This window comes from Schistocerca americana, chromosome 1 (assembly GCF_021461395.2).
Source record: "Schistocerca americana isolate TAMUIC-IGC-003095 chromosome 1, iqSchAmer2.1, whole genome shotgun sequence".
Lineage (NCBI taxonomy): Eukaryota > Metazoa > Arthropoda > Insecta > Orthoptera > Acrididae > Schistocerca > Schistocerca americana.
This window is the reverse complement of record NC_060119.1, coordinates 616,533,353-616,553,666: the sequence shown is the minus strand read 5'-3', so window position 1 is coordinate 616,553,666 and position 20,314 is coordinate 616,533,353. Positions and strand designations below refer to the sequence as shown.

The 20,314-nt window shown below is 44.3% G+C and overlaps 1 protein-coding gene across 1 annotated transcript in view; it reads right to left on the bottom strand.

Annotated features, from left to right (window-relative positions):
• LOC124625417 (otoferlin-like) overlaps positions 1-20,314 on the bottom strand; it is a 1,049,973-nt gene that overhangs the window by 344,032 nt on the left and 685,627 nt on the right. The window contains exon 3 of the mRNA XM_047149169.1: positions 15,953-16,144. Coding sequence (XP_047005125.1) covers positions 15,953-16,144 — 192 coding nt within the window. The remainder of the gene's footprint in view (positions 1-15,952; positions 16,145-20,314) is intronic.

Sequence of the window (20,314 nt, the reverse complement as noted above, 5' to 3'; positions counted from 1 at the left end):
GCCACAGTTATCAGCAAACACCTTATACATTTTTAAAGTGTCCTTGGTTAAAGAACGTTGTAGTACTAGCTGTGGGACTGCAATATACAACTACAGAATGGATCGCGTGTTTGACCCTGTGCTGGACTGATCTGGTGTTTTAAATCTTAACAAACAGTATTTAGAATGTGCTTCTCTGTCCTCTCCTCCAATCACAACCTTGCGGTGTCAGCTAACAAACAGTTGCTGCGTGACAATATTCTACTGTATGTCTATTGAGATAATAATGATACACGTTAGTTGACTCTTGTCTCTGATACTTTCCTGGAAAGAAGAGAATCGTCTGCCTCTAAATTGATCTGCATCTGCCTTAAAAGGTGACAGAAAGTACAGAAAGAAGATGGAGTGATCGGTTGAGATGGGCTTGTAATAAGGTATGAGTTAATGGTAGACTGATGGTGCACTCTAGAGAGAGAGAGTGAGAGAGAGAGAGAGAGAGAGAGAGAGAGAGAGAAAGAGAGAGATGTCGCTGCAGGGCATTTATTTCGCATTTAACCATTTTTTTCAGTTTTTCTGTCAGGGTGTATCAGCTGCGTTGCATAGCCTGCATTCGACTCGTATACATCTGCATGTTCTGTGAGTGACTTAGAGCACTACCTACCTTCGATCGTTAACAGCAAACCTCTCCATACCACAGTCATCAGAGGACTTCCAACTCATGTATGACGATGATGAAACAAGTCCATCCTATTTCGGCACCCTCCTCTAGACAAATGAAGATTTATGTGACGTACTCAATTCCCCTGCCGCATCCTGAGGCACAAAATCGAGTCTTCAGTTTTCATAACTACGGTGATTCTAAGTTTGTGATAGGTTCAATTAAATTTTTTGGGTTTGTGTCCACATTGTCAAAATGTATAAAACTATCAACGTTGCAAGTGACCTCCTTCATTTGTTTACTGATGAATGAGAAAACTTTGTTTCTTATATACCTACAGACATGGCTGGTATCTAATTCTGATAGGCTGCTTAGGATGAAGGGGTGGGATGTTAAAAGTCTCTATTGGTGTTTTCATTAATTCTTTTCATTGGTGGATACCCGACGTTTTGATTGGTGTTACTGCTTGTGATTGGTGGAAATCGGCGAATGGAAAACACCCTGAAGAAGGTTGCTTGCAACAGGGACCGAAACGGCAGTAGTTTTATATATATTGACAATGCGGTCACAAACCCAGAACATTTTTTATTGAATGTGACAACAGCCATGGAAGGCTACGGTTATAGTTAGTGATACGTGATTGTGAGGTACTGCAATCCCCATGAAAACACCTGCTTGACAGATTTCCTGTTTACGGTGTTAGTGGCAACATGATGTGTAATTTCAGATGTCAAACACCGCTGCATTTGTCTGTTTCCTTGGAAGAGGCATTTGCCACTTCTAACTCTCTTTTTTATAGGACTGATGTGAGCATAATATAATCTCTCAACCATGATCGGATGAGAATAGTCGACGCTATGCACCTCTGGAAAGCTATATTATGCTTGTATCGCAAATACTCTATGTTTCAAGGAAGTAGTTCTATCTTCTTAAAGTTTGTCACCACAGTGAATCGGATAGAAAACTTGCACAATGGATATATGTCAATTGCTGGACTTTATGTCCTCTGTTTACGTTCTATGATCATTTCTCTCTTACCAATACCTTTTTGGTACTGATACCAGACACTAGAACAATACTTTAGCATTGATAGCACGATTGATTTATGTAGAATATTTCAAACTCTGTTCGTCTGGAGCTCCATCATGCATAAAACCCCACATATTCTTCTTCTTAACCGTCTGTCATATCATCACAACACTTTCATATCTGCTATACACCGATAAGGGGTGCTAAAATCCTTGACATCGTGCATCTGGAGAGATTTTATGCACTTGGATAGGTGCCATTAGTAAGATTGATGCAGAACAGCAATTATGGACTTGGCTCGCTCTGTTCCTTCATAAGATTTAGGCTGCAGATTAAATTGGTGACAGTGTTGCAGGGAGAGTTGGCCAAAGACACTGCAAGGAGATATTTCAGTCTCTAACTTTTTCCGAAGAATGCGAGAAAGCTCTGTGACTCCCATCCACTTAGGGAAAGATGGGCAATCGTAAATTATGCACTATGATTGAAGTGCTAGAAATATGTAGAGTACTGTCTGTTATACTTTGGTGAATATATATTTACGTTCTAGAATTAACAATGAATGGGTGTACTGCAAAGTCATTCTATCTACATTCGCAATCTAGTATATGGTCCTCACAAAGTAGAGGAGCGGTGGTATGGCAATGATACAGAAACTGGGAAACATGCTGCTTATTCATTGGTCAGCGCTGAAATTACAGAAAAAAATTGGTAAAATTGCTAAAATTGATCGCACTATCAACTTTGATGCTTGCTACAGTACATCGACAGTGTCTTTTCCATCCCATCCATCCACTGGTACACGTGGATTACCACATAATTACTGACCAATATCACCTGTTTGAGATGGAGAAAGAGTCTTAGTGGAGTGGCAACACCTTCTGGGGACGGCTAGCACTGAAACAGTGCTCACATACATGGCCGCAATAGGAGAATTCAGTCAAAACAGTACACCAAGCCATCTGCTACCTCATCACTGTCAAAGATGAGTTTAAATGTAAAGCTCGTCGATCACCTTCGGACAGCTGTTTGGAAGTTCTCCACAATGCCAAAGAACTCTTCCAGTTTCCATATGCTGTGATATCTTCTGCATTTTTCTCAGTAAGAGACATCGCTTCTGTCTTTTATTTCAATCATCCTGGATGTGTGTTGTGGGAGCAACAGTATAATTTACACCGTCCGATGTGCAGTTTACTGTGAGAGCCAAACGATCGAAACACGTTCATGTCACTTTAAAACCTGAGACAGACCTCAAAGTCATGGTGGAAGAAGCAAAATGTATGGCAGTGTACAAAGCTGTAGTCATACACTGCTTTGACGTGCTATAGCAGAAATAACAATGTAGCAAACAACAAAACGGGGACCCTCTCTTGCGACTGATAGTCTGTGGGACATGGTTCTCCTACGGTACAGGTGATGAAACATTTCACTTGTTTGTGCAGGTGACTTCGATCACTGGTCACCTGCTACAATGGATCAAACCTGTATATTTAATAGGATCTCCATATATGCTGGATGCCAGGGCACAGACAGTGTTTGTTTTTGATATACATATATATCGGAAGAAGGGAAGCGGTAAAGTTTTATCAAGTTCTCTGCTGGATGATGTTGGTGGGGTTTCTGTAGTTTGTAGATTTTTTTTCTCTGTTGGATGGTACAAAATAACGATGACAGAGAGAACATTTGGGTGACAGATGGGCATGCAGCCTGAGGGATGCAGATCTCCTTAGACTTCAATACCTGTATGTAGTTTGGAGGTACATCGCAATGCAGTAGCAAAAACCTCGACCTTCTCCCAGTTCCCATAGCTGCATGTACTGTCTTTTCTACTATCTTGTGTTGCAGGAGAAAACTTCGTTGATGTTGGCCTTACACATCGTACACAGTTTGCGGAGCTACAATGACATGCTCCCATTTCCATCGAGTAATCAAAAAACATGGTTCTGTTGCATTAACTTAGCTCACCCTGTTCCTCCACGGGTTGCTGAAGGTCTTAGACATAGCGCTCTCCAACTTCTACCCAGTTCGGACTTAAATTGGGATGATCACATCGATAAAGCTCAGCGGTAGGGCAGGGTAGAAACTGAGGAACAGTTACAAGATGCACAGGGGCTGTCTTAAACCACGCTGGAGTTTTACTGTAGCAGTTAGGTTCGAAAAGGGTGACTTGTTTAGAGATATGAGAGTGCTACAAATATGGTTAACCAATAGCTGTAATCATTAAAATACATGTCCAATGCAGGTGTGGTTGAATGGAAAGACTTGATTCCAAATCGCAGACAGCATTTCTACCAGAAAGCATAACACTACGGACCTGAAGAGCCAGTGTATTTTGTACATTTTTTGTGACCGCGATCTAGCGTTGCATTTTTTTAAAGTGATTCATCCCATAGTTTCCTGTCTACTGTATGTAATCATTCTCAATTAACCATTATCCTCCCTAACCTATAACCCAGTGGATGTATTGCAAAACCTCTGAGATGGCGTTGAGATAGAATGCGTTACAAATACTGTTTGTTAGCATGAGAAATATCTAGCAGCGGCATGAGGGAGTTGCAACTAACGCCTTAATATCATGTTCCTTAACCAAATCACTTTCTAAATTTGGTGATTTTATTACGTGCCTACACCGCCAGCGACATGTATCCACGATTCTGTCTGTTAATATGAATCACAATGATCACCGTCTGTATTCAGTTTCGTGGTATTTGTGTGGAAGATCACTTCATATAGGTAAGAAAAGTGGGTCGCTACGCTTTCAACTACCTAGTTTCAATTACTTTTCAGGGTAATCTAACCACCGACTTCCCACAACCGAAACACATGCACTTATATCGTTGTGTATAGGAAAACCTTAGGATTTTTGGTACGTTAATGAGTAAGACGTGAATATTCTAGTACAAAATGTTTATTAACTTTTGCATATATATTTACACACAGAAAACAACTCTTTCCTCATTTTTGTTAGGTGTAATTTTAATAATGTCCAATTTAATTTTTAATTATAACTTAAGCCTCTTCTGAATCATCTATTTCTTTCTCCAACAAATAATTTGACAAATACAGAGATGGAATATTCCCGAATTCTAATACATATCTAATATTCTTCCTGTAAAATACATGTTTTATGGGTTTAACTATAAGCTCAGTTTCTTCCTGCAGTTCTTCTAGGCGAGAGCATACAGGGATTTTATTTTCCTCTTATCTCCACGATGACGCTATTGTAAAGAATTCCACATCTTCGGCAACTCTTCTGCCCCATATTCTTGAGCAGTTTCTGTATAGAACTTTTCATTTTACAATTTCTGCAAACGGGTGTCTATTAAAGTAGTTATTCCGCCAGTTTTAAACTCGTAAAATGTCTATTCTATTGCTAGGTGGACAAAATCCAGCTGGCTACACTTAGATCCTTTTTAAGCCAATCCAAATCGGAATATAGCTTAATAAACACATTTTTCTTGTACCCGTTAATATAGTAAACATTCTCGATTCCACTGATTTTGGCCAGTATTCCAACACGTAACCACTTTCCATTGATGATCACTGCAAATGCCAATATTTTATATTGCCCCTTCGTAGCCAGATTTCTCCATACAGTGTGTTTAAATCCATATGTAAAACTGGCCTGCACATCCGTTACAGCTTCTTCCTTTTCCAATTGCAGCTTATATTCTTCTTTTATGGCGATTGTTTTCTCCATATACTCCAGTTTTCTCTTCTTTTCTTTGAGGTCCTCCGTTTCCAGTTTTCTTTTCCGTACACTTAGTACGTTACCTGCACTTAAAGGAGTAGTTTCTTAAATAGGGTATGGTTTGTGTCTGTTTCATACATTGGTTCTTTTGCTTAAGAATTGTGATACAACATTATTTGTGGGAACCAGTCCCAAATTGGCGATATCTATATCGGAAGGTAGTGCGAAGAAAAAAGTTCTGGACTAAGAAAAATAAGTTTCTCCACCTGTAACAGAACGCTTTTGTGTAACACTTATATTGTCTCTGTTAGAGTCGGAGTTAAGAATCTCCATGTACTTTATAGGTAGATATTTAAAACTGTTTGCAGAGAGAGCATAACTTATAAGCTTTCCTTGGTCTTGAGAGTCCGGCAGACTTACTTGCAAAATGGTTAAAATGGCTCTAAGCACTATTGGACTTAACATCTGAGGTCATCAGTCCCCTAGACTTAGAAGTATTTAAACCTAACTAACCTAAGGACATCACACACATCCATGCCCAACGCAGGATTCGAACCTGCGACCATAGCAGCCGCGTGGTTTCGGACTGAAGCGCCTAGAACCGCTCGGCCACAACGGCCGGCTACTTACCTACACGCCAGTCAATTATTGGGTATTCTTATTACCCCAGTAGACAAACTGCAGAACGGTATCAAACACAACAGTTGTTCTGTACGTTATCCGTTAACTGACGCCACATGGAAACAAGTGGCAAAGTGTAATGTGGAACACATTGTAAATACAGTTTGTTGGTGACTAATACACGTAAACACTCTTGCACAGGGTCGAATACACGATCCATTCTGTAGTTGCATATTGTAGCCTCCAACCTAGGTAATACCGTGCTGCTTAGCCAAGGAAGATCTAAAAGTTCCTCATAGTTCCATGTCTGTACACTTTATAAAATCCATAATGTGGTTACCAATATCTTTGTTCACTCATGGACTTGTGATTTGACATATAAATTTGCTATTATTTTTACAGTTCTGGAGCTTAACCACGTTAGACAGTCTATTGCAAATGTCTTATCGTTGTCCATAATCAAATGGTTCAAATGGCTCTGAGCACTATGGGACTCAACTGCTGAGGTTATTAGTCCCCTAGAACTTAGAACTAGTTAAACCTAACTAACCTAAGGACATCACAAACATCCATGCCCGAGGCAGGATTCGAACCTGCGACCGTAGCGGTCCTGCGGTTCCAAACTGCAGCGCCTTTAACCGCACGGCCACTTCGGCCGGCTGTCCATAATCACACTGCTGTTTACCTGGCGGTGTCCTTCCATGTGGAAGTCGAGGGTTGATCTTATATTATTGTATTGTATTGTATTGTATGTTAACCGGGGACCTAGAAACGACGGAGAGGCTCCGTCCCCGCCGTAGCCGCAGTGGTCCACAACCCCACGACTACTACCGTAGTCCACTTCACCCCTCCGCCGCCCCACACCGAACCCATGGTTCGTTGGAAACCCCCCCCCCCCCCCCAGGGAACGTCTCACACCAGACGAGTGTAACCCCTATGTTTGTGTGGTAGAGTAATGGTGGTGTGCGCGTACGTGAAGAACTTGTTTGCGCAGCAATCGCCAACATAGTGTAATTGAGGCGGAATAAGGGGAACCAGCCCGCATTCGCCGAGGCAGATGGAAAACCGCATAAAAACCATCCATAGACTGGCCGGTTCACCGGACCCCGACACAAATTCGCCGGGCGGATTGGTGCCGGGGACCAGGCGCTACTTCCCGCCCGGAAAGCCCTGCGTTAGACCGCACGGCCAACAGGGCGGGCCTGCATTTACGTTACTGAACGTTGTAATAACCAACAACTCTAGGATTGAACTAAACAAATACAGAATATATAACAACAGAGACAGTGGCACGTATCTAAGCGAAGTGAGCAAAAGAGAAGCATTGACTGAAGGCGAGGGTGTCAATGACGGGGAGATGTGAGTGCGTGATTCGATACGCAATAGAGTGACCATAAATAAATGCGTGAATAGACGTTAGAAAGTGACGATGAAACACAGGGAGATGAGTGAAATGATATATGTTTTATACACACCACCTTCTTCATAGCTGTCGTAGCTGTTTCTAGCCATCAGTGTTGTGACTGGTTTGGTGCGAACCGCCGTGAGTTCCTCTGCTGCACTAACCTCTTCATCTCGGAGTACCACTTGCACCATACGTGTAGCACTTGCGCCATACGTCATAAATTATTTGTTAGATGTACTCCAATCTCTGTTTCTCCTACAGTTTTTGGCCTCTGCAGCTCCGTCTAGTGGCATGGAAGTCATTCCCTCATGTCTTGAAAGATGTACTATCGTCCTGTCCCGTCTTATTGTCAGTGTTTTCCATATGTTCCCTTCTTCGCTGATTCTGCGGAGAGCCTCCTCATACCTTATTTATCAATTTTCAACACTCTCCTGTTGCAGCACACCTCAGACGCTGCGTTCTGCCATGTTTCGGTGTTCCACTGCCTACGATTCACTACCATATACTGCTGTGCTCTAAACGTATATTCTCAGAAATTTCTTCCTCAAATTAAGGCTTATGTTTGATACCAGCAAACTTCTCATGGACTAGTTTCGTTTTTATATCCTCCTTGCTTCATTATTTTGCTACCAAGGCAGCAGAATTACTTAACTTCGTCTACTTCTTGATCATCAGTTTTGCTGTTAAGGATCTCACTATTCTCATTTATGCTGTTTCTCATTAATTTTGTCTTTCTCCGTTTTATCCTCAGTCCATATTCTTAGTCATTAGACTGTTTATTCCATTCAACAGATCCTATATTTCTTCTTCACCTCCTCTGAGGACGTCATTGCCTTCAGCGAATATTATCGTTGACGTCTTTTCACTCTGAATTTTAATCCCACGCTTGAGTTTTCCTTTAGTTTCCAGTCTTGCTACTTCGATGTATAGATTGAACAGTAGGGGCGAAAGACTGTATCTTTTTCCACTCATGTTGTTCCCTTGTGGTTCTTGTACATGTTGTATGTTACTCGTCTTTCCCCATAACTTACCCCTATTCTCCTCAGAATTTCGAATATCTTGCACCATCCGACATTGTCGAACGCTTTTTCTAGGTCGATAAATCCTATGAGTGTGTCTTAAGTTTTCATCATCTTGTTTCCATTATCAAGCACAACGTCAGAGCTGCCTCTCTGGTGCCTTTACCGTTCCTAAAAGCAAACAGTTCGTCATCTAATACAATCAGCTTGGATGCGTGAAATGTTAGGATGATTGTGCGATAATTCTCTCGCCTACCCGTCCTATATACTTGCGGAATTGTCTGGATGGTATTTTTTCGGAAGTCTGATGGTACGTCGCCAGGCTCGTAGATTCTACACGCCAAGGAGAGTAGTTGTCTGGTTACCACTTCTCCCAATTATTTTAAAAATTCAGATGAAATGTTGCCTATTCCTTCAAACCTTATTTGATCTAATGTCTTCCAGAGCCCCTTTATATTCTGACTCCAAATGCTGGTTCTCCTATGTCTTCCATACCGACTGCAGCTTCTTTTGTCATGTCATCGGACAAGTCCTCCCCATCAGAGAGGTATTCAATCTACTCTTCCCTGCTACGCGATCTCTAAATTTAGCTTAATGTAAATACACTGACCACTCAAAGCATTACGTCCGTCGCTCAAAGCGAGGCTGAATGCCGCCTACTGGCGTTGCTGGCATATAATGAGATAAGGAAAGCGTTTAAGCGAGAGTGAGACAAAGGGAAGACTGTTAGAGCACGGCGCGTAAGAACAAGCGCCTCGAAAACGGCGAAACTGGTCGGTTGTCCGCGAGCTCCAGTCGTGTGCTTCTACTATATTAAAGCGGTAGAAACACGAGCAGTCGACCCGATGTTAGACATCTACGCGTCATCACAGAACGCTGTGGTCGGAGGCTTGTGTGTACTGTAATACAGGATAGACAGCGAGCTGTGGCAGATCTAACGACAGAGTACAGAGCTGCTGCAGACACAAGAGTTTCGGGCCAAACCGTTCTATGGTGGCAGTATAATGCTGTGAGGGGCTGTCACCTGGCCTTCCATGGGACCTGCCGCACTAATCGAAGGCAAGTGACAGCAGTGGAATGCGTGACCATTATTGCAGACCATCTACATCTCTTCCTGTTTGACGTTATCCCCGATGGCGATGGCATGTTTCAGAAGGATAACTGTCCGTATCACTAAGCCAGAATCATACTACAGTGACTTGATGTCTTAGCCACCAAATTCGCTCATTGTGAACACGAACTCATCCACGTCCACAAACAACCGTGCCATAATGTACGGGCATTACGTGACCTGTGAGTAGACATCTGAGAAGCCTACCAAGAGCTAAAACACATAGGTTGCTGCGACCGGTATCTGTCTCATTAAAATTATTATGGATGTACTGTAACGTGTCATCTTCCGAAATACTTGAAGTACTATAATAAATTGACTGGTCACCCAAGTTAGGTTGGTCTACCTCAGGACAAAGAGTAATTATCTGGGAAGTGGGTGCTTCAGTATATCGCTTTTATAACAACGCTAGACCACCGACGTCGCATTTACTAGTTTTTATTGTGCTTAAAATAAGTTGTTGGGTATTAGGGAGGGGGTACGTGACTGACTATTTCTGAGCTACATGGCTTGCTGGTAGTTCGTAACCCGCTACGAATCAGCGATCAACTCATGGGGTCCGCATTTCCTTCCGTTAGTTGCGGAGAAGCGACTCAGTTTTACACAGGCTTTTAGTTTGGCCGATCGGCGCAGTGTGCTATGAGGCCGCTACACGGTGTCCACACGCGGCCCGTCATACCGGGACTGCTGGCAGCAAGGAAGCTGGGAGCCTGTAGCCGTCCTCCCTTCTGATGTTGTCAGGCTGCTTCGTGATTTCGATTGCCTCTCTTATTTTGCGTATGCACATCCACAGCAAGTATTCGTGCTTCTTGAAACAAAATAGTCTGCTCTTCTAGTGCCATTCCGTTCTGCTACCACGATTGAACATTGCGTTCATGCTCTGCTATACGACTACTAAAGGCCTTCTGGTTTCTCCAAAGTAGGCGGCATCGCATTCACACGGTATGTCGTTTGTATATGTGATTTTGAGAGCGTTTATAAATCATTAATCTTCCGGACACTTCGGAAAACTGGTTTGATGCCTCTCCAGTGAAGCACGAGAGCTGTTCGTTTCTTGCATTTTGTGTATCTAGCTTTTTACTGAACTTTAAGTCTCCTCTCACTGTTTCATTGGCAGCTTGGAAGGTGTCATGCAGGTTTCTCAGTTCTTGTTTCAGAATGTTTTTAGCATTGTGAGGTGGGCTCGAGCGTTCAGCAGGTGTAGGATGGAACTTTCCTGAGCCGGATTATGACGGAATTGGGAGTGTAGATATCGGATTTTGTGGATAAGTTTCCGCCAACCTCGTCTTCCAGTTGTCCCTTAAGGAGTTCTTTAATCCTTCACGTCCAGGATCGGAATAGCACAGTTCCTTTTTTGTTGTATCTTGAACTGGATGTTCTTATGCAGGCTGTTAATATGGTGATGGAACTTATGCAGGTCTTCTTTTCCATTCAGCCAAAGCGGCTAAATGATCAATGCTTCGTCTACGTGTCGCAGTCTACAGCGTGGAGCGTGGGCGGAATTGCGCAAAGCCTCTAATTCGTGCAGAAAGACGGTATGCCATTGCCACTCTGTCTGTTTGTTCATAATATTTACCAAACTAGCTTAAGCAGGGAGATGATAAACATAACTGCACCAGGTAGTATTGGCACTTAATTATGACAACCGTCCTATTGTTACGTTCAAGAGAGACTTTATGCAAAAGCTGATAAACATATGAACTGCTGACCTTGCATAAGTCGAACGAATTATTTGATCCTTCTCATACAATTCTGTGTGTTCCTCGGTGGGATGTAGTTTCCTAGCGAGATATTTCATCAGACTGTAGTTTGAGGAATCACACCCATGAGGTGGCTAGTTTGAGGAGTCGATCCCTTGAGCGGACTGCTTTCGTTAGATCTCATGTACTCCATAAATTCTTAGTGTTACCGGGACTTCGGTGACGAGTTGCCTCGCTGTCATGATCAGTTCAAGGGGCTTGGATTAAGGCCCACGTCTTCTTAATTTATTATGATACAGACAGGTCAATCACCACCAAAATATCGGTTAACAGAAGAATTTTAAGTCAAACTATCATCTTTTCTTTTACTTCCATCGTTGCTTCTTCGATGTAATAATTGATCAGCAGAGGCAAAAGACTGCACTGTCTCACACTCTATTTAATCCGAGGCTTTCGTTCTTGATCTTCCATTCATATTGTTGGTTCTTGTACACGGTGTGTATTACCCGATCTCCACTATATCTTATACTTGTTATCCTGAGAATTTCGAACAGATTGCATCATTTTTCACTGTGAAACTCTTTTTGTGGGTCGGCAGATCCCATGAATACGTCTTGAATTTTTTTAAAGGAGGGTTCAACGGAACAAAATTCTTTATTATGGTAACAGTGTCTGCTGAACAGGTTAGGCAAGCAGTCACTCCCTAAGTCGAATATGAATTAGAACTCGTGCGGTTAAAGGCGCTGCAGTCTGGAACCGCAAGACCGCTACGGTCGCAGGTTCGAATCCTGCCTCGGGCATGGATGTTTGTGATGTCCTTAGGTTAGTTGGGTTTAGCTAGTTCTAAGTTCTAGGGGACTAATGACCTCAGTAGTTGAGTCCCATAGTGCTCACAGCCATTTGAACCATTTTTTTTTTTTTTGAATTAGAACTTTTAACTCGCAGGTGAAATATTCTGATCGTGCGTATAATTAATGAAGAAGCACAGATCGTCAGCTGCCGCTGTTCTAGACTTGCAAACTGCCTACGATAAGATCTGGCAAGACAACCTCACACACAAGATGCTGACACAGACCCCTATTGCGGATATGCATGTCAAGATCGTAGATGACTTCCACCGTGGTAGGACCCTCCCACTGGCTGAACGGGGAATGCATTCTGGCATTCGCAAGTTGTCGGCAGGCACTCCGCAAGGATCGGTGCTGTCCCCCATCCTATTATCAATGTCAATGATATGCCGGTCATCCCCGAGTGCCACCCTGCACAATACGCTGACGACACAGCGCTATACACCACTAGACTTGCAAACTGCCTACGATAAGATCTGGCAAGACAACCTCACACACAAGATGCTGACACAGACCCCTATTCCGGATATGTATGTCAAGATCGTGGAGGACTTCCACCGTGGTAGGACTTTCCTACTGGCTGAACGGGGAATGCATTCTGGCATTCGCCAGTTGTCGGCAGGCACTCCGCAAGGATCGGTGCTATCTCCCATCCTATTATCTATGTCAATGATATGCCGGTCATCCCCGAGTGCCACCTTGCACAATACGCTGACGACACAGCGCTATACACCACTGGCCGCGTTACTGACGCCGCCGTCGCCCGCCTCCAGCGACAGGTGGACGCCACTATCACCTGGTGCGGGACAAACAATATAGCTCTCAATGCCGCCAAAACTACGGCAGTTTACTCCACGAAACGGCGCCCAGTCCTCCTCCGCAATATCTCGATTGCAGGTGTGCAGGTGCCCTGGTCCCCGACAACCACCTATCTCGGGGTCCAGATGGACCACAAGTTGCTCTTCCACTGTCATGCGGAGTATGTCACCAACAAGGGGCAAAAGCTAACCAGGGCTTTTACCCGCTCTTTCGCAGTAGGGAACTTAACCTGCATACCAAGCTCCGCATTTACCGAACAGTTATCCTGCCTGCCCTCACGTATGGATTTGCTGCATGGGCCACGATTAGTGTCATCAGGATGCGGACATTGCAGAGCCTGCAGAACAAGGTGCTCAGGTGGAGCCTGCACGCCCCGCCACTCACGAGAATTGTCACTCTCCACGAGGAAGCGGATATCGTCCCCCTAAAGACGACCATACGCAACAACGCGCGGCGGCTCTATGAGAAAGTGGATGCCTTGCGGGACACTGTCTATGGGTTACGCCACGTTGGGACCACACTTCCACGCCGCTGGCATCGACATCCGGTTCCCCTAACCATCCTAGAGGAAACGGATTCCGACCATGGCTAACGATAGGTCTGGCACGCCCACCACGGACGCATCCTTTGGCGGGACTAGCCCCCATTCTACGTCCAATACTTTCCAATCATACCTGCCCATGTTAGGCTAAATTTTTCTGCCTGACTCATGTAGTACTGTTACCGTCAGAGGGTGGTACGGGACTACAAGTCCCACCGCCACACCTCCAAAGTGAATTGCAGTGACGCAGTCACTGCCCTGTGGAAATTTACTGCCTCACCAACACAGTTAGACCGCAGTAGACCGGTGATGCTGTATTGTAACATATCACAAAAAAAACTTTAACAATGGTGTAGTAAGTTAAAATAATGGTAGCATTCGATAGTACCCCCCACACATTCGGAGACACGCACACATTCAGCTGCCAGAACAGTGGTCATGTGTGTGTGTGTGTGTGTGTGTGTGTGTGTGTGTGTGTGTGTGTGTGTGTGTGTGCATGTGTGTATGAGTATGTGTGTGGGAGTTGCGCTCGCGCGAGTGTATGTCGCAACGCACACTCCCACACATTCGGCAGTTAGAGATAATGGTTATGTGTGTGAGAGAGAGTTGCGCTTGCGTGAGTGTATGTTGTCTAGTTCAGAATGTCTTTTGGGTGAAAGCTTACTTGTTTAGCAGCCCTTTTGCTGTGCCTGTCTCCAACATCTCCACCGTATGATCAGTAGCAATCTATTCTTTTCATAAGAAAGAAGCAAGTCGGAAGAACGGTCTTGACACTGTATTCTGGAGTGACATAAATGATCACACAATCTAAAAACATAGACTATACAAAATCATATGGACATTCAGATGCCAAAGACTAAACAGTACGAGAGAATGTAAAAATACACACATCAAAACAGTTCTGCATCACCCCGGTTCCCGGAACTCCTGAAGATAGGCGTTGACTGTGTGTATTGTATCACAGACACAGTCCCTTCGACTGTTCAGAGATGTCACTAAACCCGTCCAAAGATGTAGACAACCATGCATGAGTAGCGCCTACTAGACGGAGGAGGTATGACAGTCGATCAGTTCCAGTCATTCCACCTGGAAGGAGGTACACGGCTCGTGTGGACGGTCAATATAGCGGTTCGATCGCGTCCGCATTGTTACTTTGTGCCAGGAAGGGCTCTCAACAAGGGAAATGTCCAGGCGTGTCGGAGAGAACCAAAGCCATGTTGTTCGGACCTGGAGGAGATACAGAGAGACAGGAACTGTTGATGACTTGCCGCGCTCAAGCCACCCAAGGGCTAGTACTGCAGTAGATGGCCACTGACAGCAACGCCACCACGTTGAATAATGCTTTTCGTGCAGACACAGAACGTCGTGTACGACTCAAAATGTGCGCAATTGGCTGCATTGTGCGCAACTTCACTCGCGACGTCTATGGAGAGATCCATCTTTGCTACCACGACACCATGCAGCGCGGTATACATGGGCCCGACAACATGCCAAATGAACCGCTTAGGATTGGCATGACGTTCTCTTCACCGATGAGTGTCGCATGTACCTTCAACCAGACAGTCGTCGGAGACTTGTTTAGAGGCAACCCAGTCAGGCTGAACGCTTTAGACACACTGTCCAGCAGGTGCAGCAAGGTGGCTCCCTGCTGTTTTGGCGTGGCAATCTGTTGGGGACCACGTACGCAGCTGGTGGTCAGGAAGGCGCCGTAAAGGCTGTACAATACGTGAATATCATCCTCCGACCGATGGTACAACCATATCGGCAGCATATTGGCGAGGCATTCGTCTACATGGACGACAATTAGAGCCCCCATCGTGCACATATTGTGAATGACTTCCTTCAGGATAACGACGTCGCTCAACTAGAGTGGTCGGCATGTTCTCCAGACATGAACCCTATCGAACATGCCTGGGATATATTGAAAAGGACTGTTTATGGATGACGTGACCCACCAACCGCTCTCAGGGATCTACGCCGAATCGCCGTTGAGGAGTGGGACAATCTGGACCAACAGTAGATTGATGAACTTGTGGATAGTATTCTACGACGAATACAGTCATGCATCAGTTCAAGAGGACGTGCTCCTGGGTATTAGAAGCACGTGTGTGTACTGCAATCTGGACCACCATCTCTGAAGATCTCGCTGTGTTGTGGTACAACATGGAATGTGTGGTTTTCATGAGCAATAAAAACGGTGAAAATGTTGTTTATGTTGACCTCTATTCCAATTTTCTGTACTGGTTCCGGTACTCTCGGAACCGAGGTGACGTAAACCTTTTTTTGATATGTGTTTATTATGATACACAGCGCCGCTGGCGGTTGGCGCGGAAGTTGCTTGACAGCTACGACTCATTTGCTGTCAGGCCACACACACACACACACACACACACACACACACACACACACACTACACTGAACACAATAACGTCGACGGTTGGCGCGAACTCAATAGCAGATGCTGAAAAGTCATTGTCTCTCGAAACGCATAGCTGAATTGCTGAAGTACTATTAGAGTGGTTGAATGTACTCACGGGCAGCGGCTTGTTGTTGGAGTCGAGCATGGTGTCGCAGAGCGCGAGGCGGCCGTCGCGCAGCACCTGCTGCAGCAGCAGGCTGTAGGCGCCGAGCGCGCGCTCGCGGCCGAAGTAGCGGCTGTGCTGCAGCAGCGTCAGAGTCACCGCCTCGCCCGCCTCCGCCGCCCGCGCTAGCGGCCACTCGAAGTGCTGCAACAACCATCAAAAAAAGTTCTCTTCACTTGTGGCGTCTGGTGAAGCCTGCGATGACATTGTGGTGGAAGCTCACTCTCTCATCAGCCTCCTCTTCCCCCCCACTGGCTACATGAATTGCTGCAACCAATACTTGCTCGTAATGAGTAGCAGCGCTTAATGCGTGAAGTACTTTCCAACTCAGCTGCAGCGGATTAGCATCACTGACTATCCAGCCTATGCTGCGCGAGCTACAAGCCACTGCAAGGGCTGTAACAAGCAACGTGCACTGACTTGTAAGGATGGAGAAACGTCTCATCAGGTTGGCATTTTCTAAGTACCAACTCTGCCGAGCTACAATAGCGTCTGCCTCCATTACACAGCACCATCCACTTGATGTTTACAAAAAAAAAAAAAAACAAACATTTCTATCTGCTAAGCAGAGGGAAGAATTTGATGAAGTCTGCAGTTCTCAGATACTGGCTACTGAAACGGAACACTATAATGTGCTAAAGAATAGCCACATTAATTTTTGAAACGATAAGGAAATGGACACCTTAGCTGCAAACAGTCGTTGATATACTTCATTGGAGACATGTTGAAAATGTGTACCCCGACTGGGACTCGAACCCGGGATCTCCTGCTTACATGGCAGACGCTCTATCCATCTTTTTTAACTTTTTTGTTTTTATTTTTTGTTTTTTACCGCTTTTTCCTCTCTAATTTTAAAGCCCCTTAGAAAATGGAACTTAAAAAAAAAACCAAGTGCCACCGCCAATTTTCATACTATAACAAAAAAATCTGGTCCACTTCAGGCGTTGGCTCCTGACTAAACCTACCTCAGAGAGCTGCCTATATACCAGGGGAAATATGGGAAATCAAGGTTAGGGCTATACTTACAAACAAAACAAAATCTTCCTTTTTCTGAAATTTATTTTTATTTATTTATTTTTTGTTTATTTTTGTTGTGTAGTTGATCAGAGGCCGTCTGCGCCCCGCTGGTAATATGCTGAGTCACGTCTTCTCGAAATTGATGTGTTCCGTTCAGTTGTTCAGAAACAGGAAACCTTCTTCTCTCTTGGCTTAACACATTCCAGTTGCGAGGCGGGTCATGGAAAGCACTCCAAAGGAAGTTCAAGAAAAATTCTCTGTATTTTGTGTGACGGACAACGACATAATGACGGTCATTGAGGTATGTCCAAAAATCGAGTACAGAGTCTACAGTTTGTCCAAATAGGTAGTGAATGGCCTGCCCGCGAATCCAATTCACAGCATTGGTCTTTGTCCGAGGAAAATAGTCACGTTTCGGAAATAATAATGAAAGGGGAGTAATCCGATGCGGAATGACCCGCGTTAGAAAACCAACAATACGACGAATCAATTGCCAAACCTCCGCCGCCGGTCCGCAAACAAACCGATGTTCGTCATTGTCTGGCACTCCACACCTGGAACATAGAGGTGATTGGGCGAGATGGATACGATGAAGGCGAGATTGGTTGGTATGCTTACCATTGACAGTTATGTACCAGACAGATTGAACATTCGTGTCAAGGTAACAGGCGAACACCGCGCTCCATACATGACGCCAGTCAACCTGGGGGAACTTTTGTTCAATGGAGATAGGTGGACGACCTAATTGGAGGACATGGTGTACTGCCTTTGTCTTGAGTAAAAGCTGTCTTGGTAAGGTGAGGCGTAGATAACTGAGTTCAAGAAAGAAGTATCTTATATAATGGAACTGGTCCGGAACATCCGAGATCATAACTGGGGCTGACAGTGAGACCGGCGTATATGCCGACAGGAGGAGACCAGTGAGGCTCGTAGGGCAACGTGTCCATACCGTCATCTGGGAGCTAACAAAAAGGGCGCGAGCTCTGTCCGGCACGTGAAACAGACCTATCCCACCTCGTTCACGGGGAAGAGTAAGGGTTGCATAGTTGACTTTGAACAACAGCCCAGAGCTGACGAAAGATGCCATCGCTGCCAACATGCAACGTGCCACAGTAAGCGGGAAAGGCAGAACTTGAGCTACATGGGAAACTCGGGATGCGATACATATATTGACATACCGGGTTCGTTGGAGAATGTCTGGGGAGCAAAGGCGATGGTCTATAAGACCTGCTCTGATCATTAAAAGGAGGCGTCGGCAGTTGATGGTGACTGAACGCCGGAGATCAGATGAAAAATCTATTCCCAAACAGCGAATGGTATCAACGGTGGTGAGAGGTGTAACGCACTCCACGGGAAGTCCCGTGCCAATGAACATAACTTGTGACTAACGTACGTTTAAAGCGCTACCCGACGCCTCACCATAAGTCGCTACCCACGTCATAACAGCTCGAACATCGTCGGCATTAGGTAAACAGATGACTACATCGTCAGCATAGGCCGTGCAACAGAATCGGTAGCGCTCTATGGACAACCCTACGAAACGTTGTCTTAGTCCACATAGCAAGGATTCTAAAAGGCGTACAAAATCGTTGATAAAGGGCAACCTTGACGTACGGATCGACCTATTTTTATCGGAGGAGTGAGTCTGCCATTGTACAATAATGCTCAAAAGTATCCAAACGACCTGAATTGCATTTCGCCTGAATGGCATGCAACCCTCATACCGTAGCTGTGTAGCAGGTCCTCTAATCGGTCTTTGGTACAGTCGTTTGACTATTGAAAATGGCTCCAACAAGTCACCACTAGAAAACTCTGCTCTATATCGCAATAACCCAAGATGCAAAGTAATACCATGATACCACAAATATCAGGGAACACCTTATCACAGGTAAGACTGTCCTTAAGGCTTGTAAGCTCACATTTATTGCAATAAATGACATACCTGAAATGTTACCACTCTCATTTTTACGTAGTAAGTTCGTCGTATTCATGATTTCCCCTTCAAAGTAACATACCGTACTTATTATTTAACACAAAATGACATTAAAAATTAAGTAATTCACGAGCAGCTAGTTGAGAATTTGTATGAACTTCAAATGACACGACGAACCGTCTCGTTCTGCATATGGATTCAAACCCAGGTCATGCAGACTAAGATTTCGTGACTGACGGAAACTAGCAGTCATTCATGACTAGGCATACAGAGAATGATATACCTCGATCTAAGACAGTATCAGTTAGCAAATATCAACTTTAAATTACATAACGTAAACATTTTTAAGGACGCGAATTCTTACCCAGCATGTTAAATATTGCTTCTTCACAAGTAACTTACTTGAAACGCCGTGAGGTAAAGCTTTGTGTTGGACAGGGATTCGAACCCAGAAACTAATCGGATTGTTATCGAAGCTCAATCAACTGTGACATATCGGATATTCGCGGCAGTAGCTAGATGTTTTAATGGAAATGACGAGACGAAACATTATTTTCTTCCATCCCAGGACTCCAACCCGGAACCAATCGCTGTTATATTCTAGACAAAACGAACGTTAAATATGGGTTTGTTACATCACCAGCGACATGTGAGCATGTTTGAACTAGAAATAATATGACGAAGAGTTCAGTGCTGACTGGGAATCGAACCCCACAAATATCGTTGTTGACTACACACAGAGAGACGTCAGCTACCGAATTTTTTCTCCACTCGGAATAACATCCTTGAACTTACAGTGATCTCTCAAATAGTTGTGTGCCTGACTGAGAGTCAAAAACGTCAGATATCGTTAGTGTTGACAACGAATGAAAATGCATTAAAAATCGAAATTATTATCCACCAGGAGATAAGTGTTCTCATGCTAGAGCTTGATGATACATAATGAAAACATTAGTGCCGGGCCAGCATTCGAACCCATTCACGCGCAATATGTGGAGATGAGGAATCTGCAGTTTTGAACAAACAACAAATTGTAGTCGAGCTGTATTGTCACGAAGGGAACAAATTCCGCGTTAAGGGCGGTCTGAGTTGCATTCCAAGTTCAGAACCAATTTTATCGACATACAAAAGCTCAAATAAAAGATGGAATAAGGGTCCTGTGACCCTACATAGCGTTTGTTTCGTTATTAGAAATAAATAACTAGTATTAGAAAGGTTACTGGTGATAGAGTTCCCACATTTCGCCAATCCTGACTTATTGTGGTTCAACCTAACGTCTACATGGTAGAGAAGGAATATCATGTTTAATGTGAATTTCAGATCACTATGCCATTATATCTTCTTCACTTTGAGTAGCCAGAAGA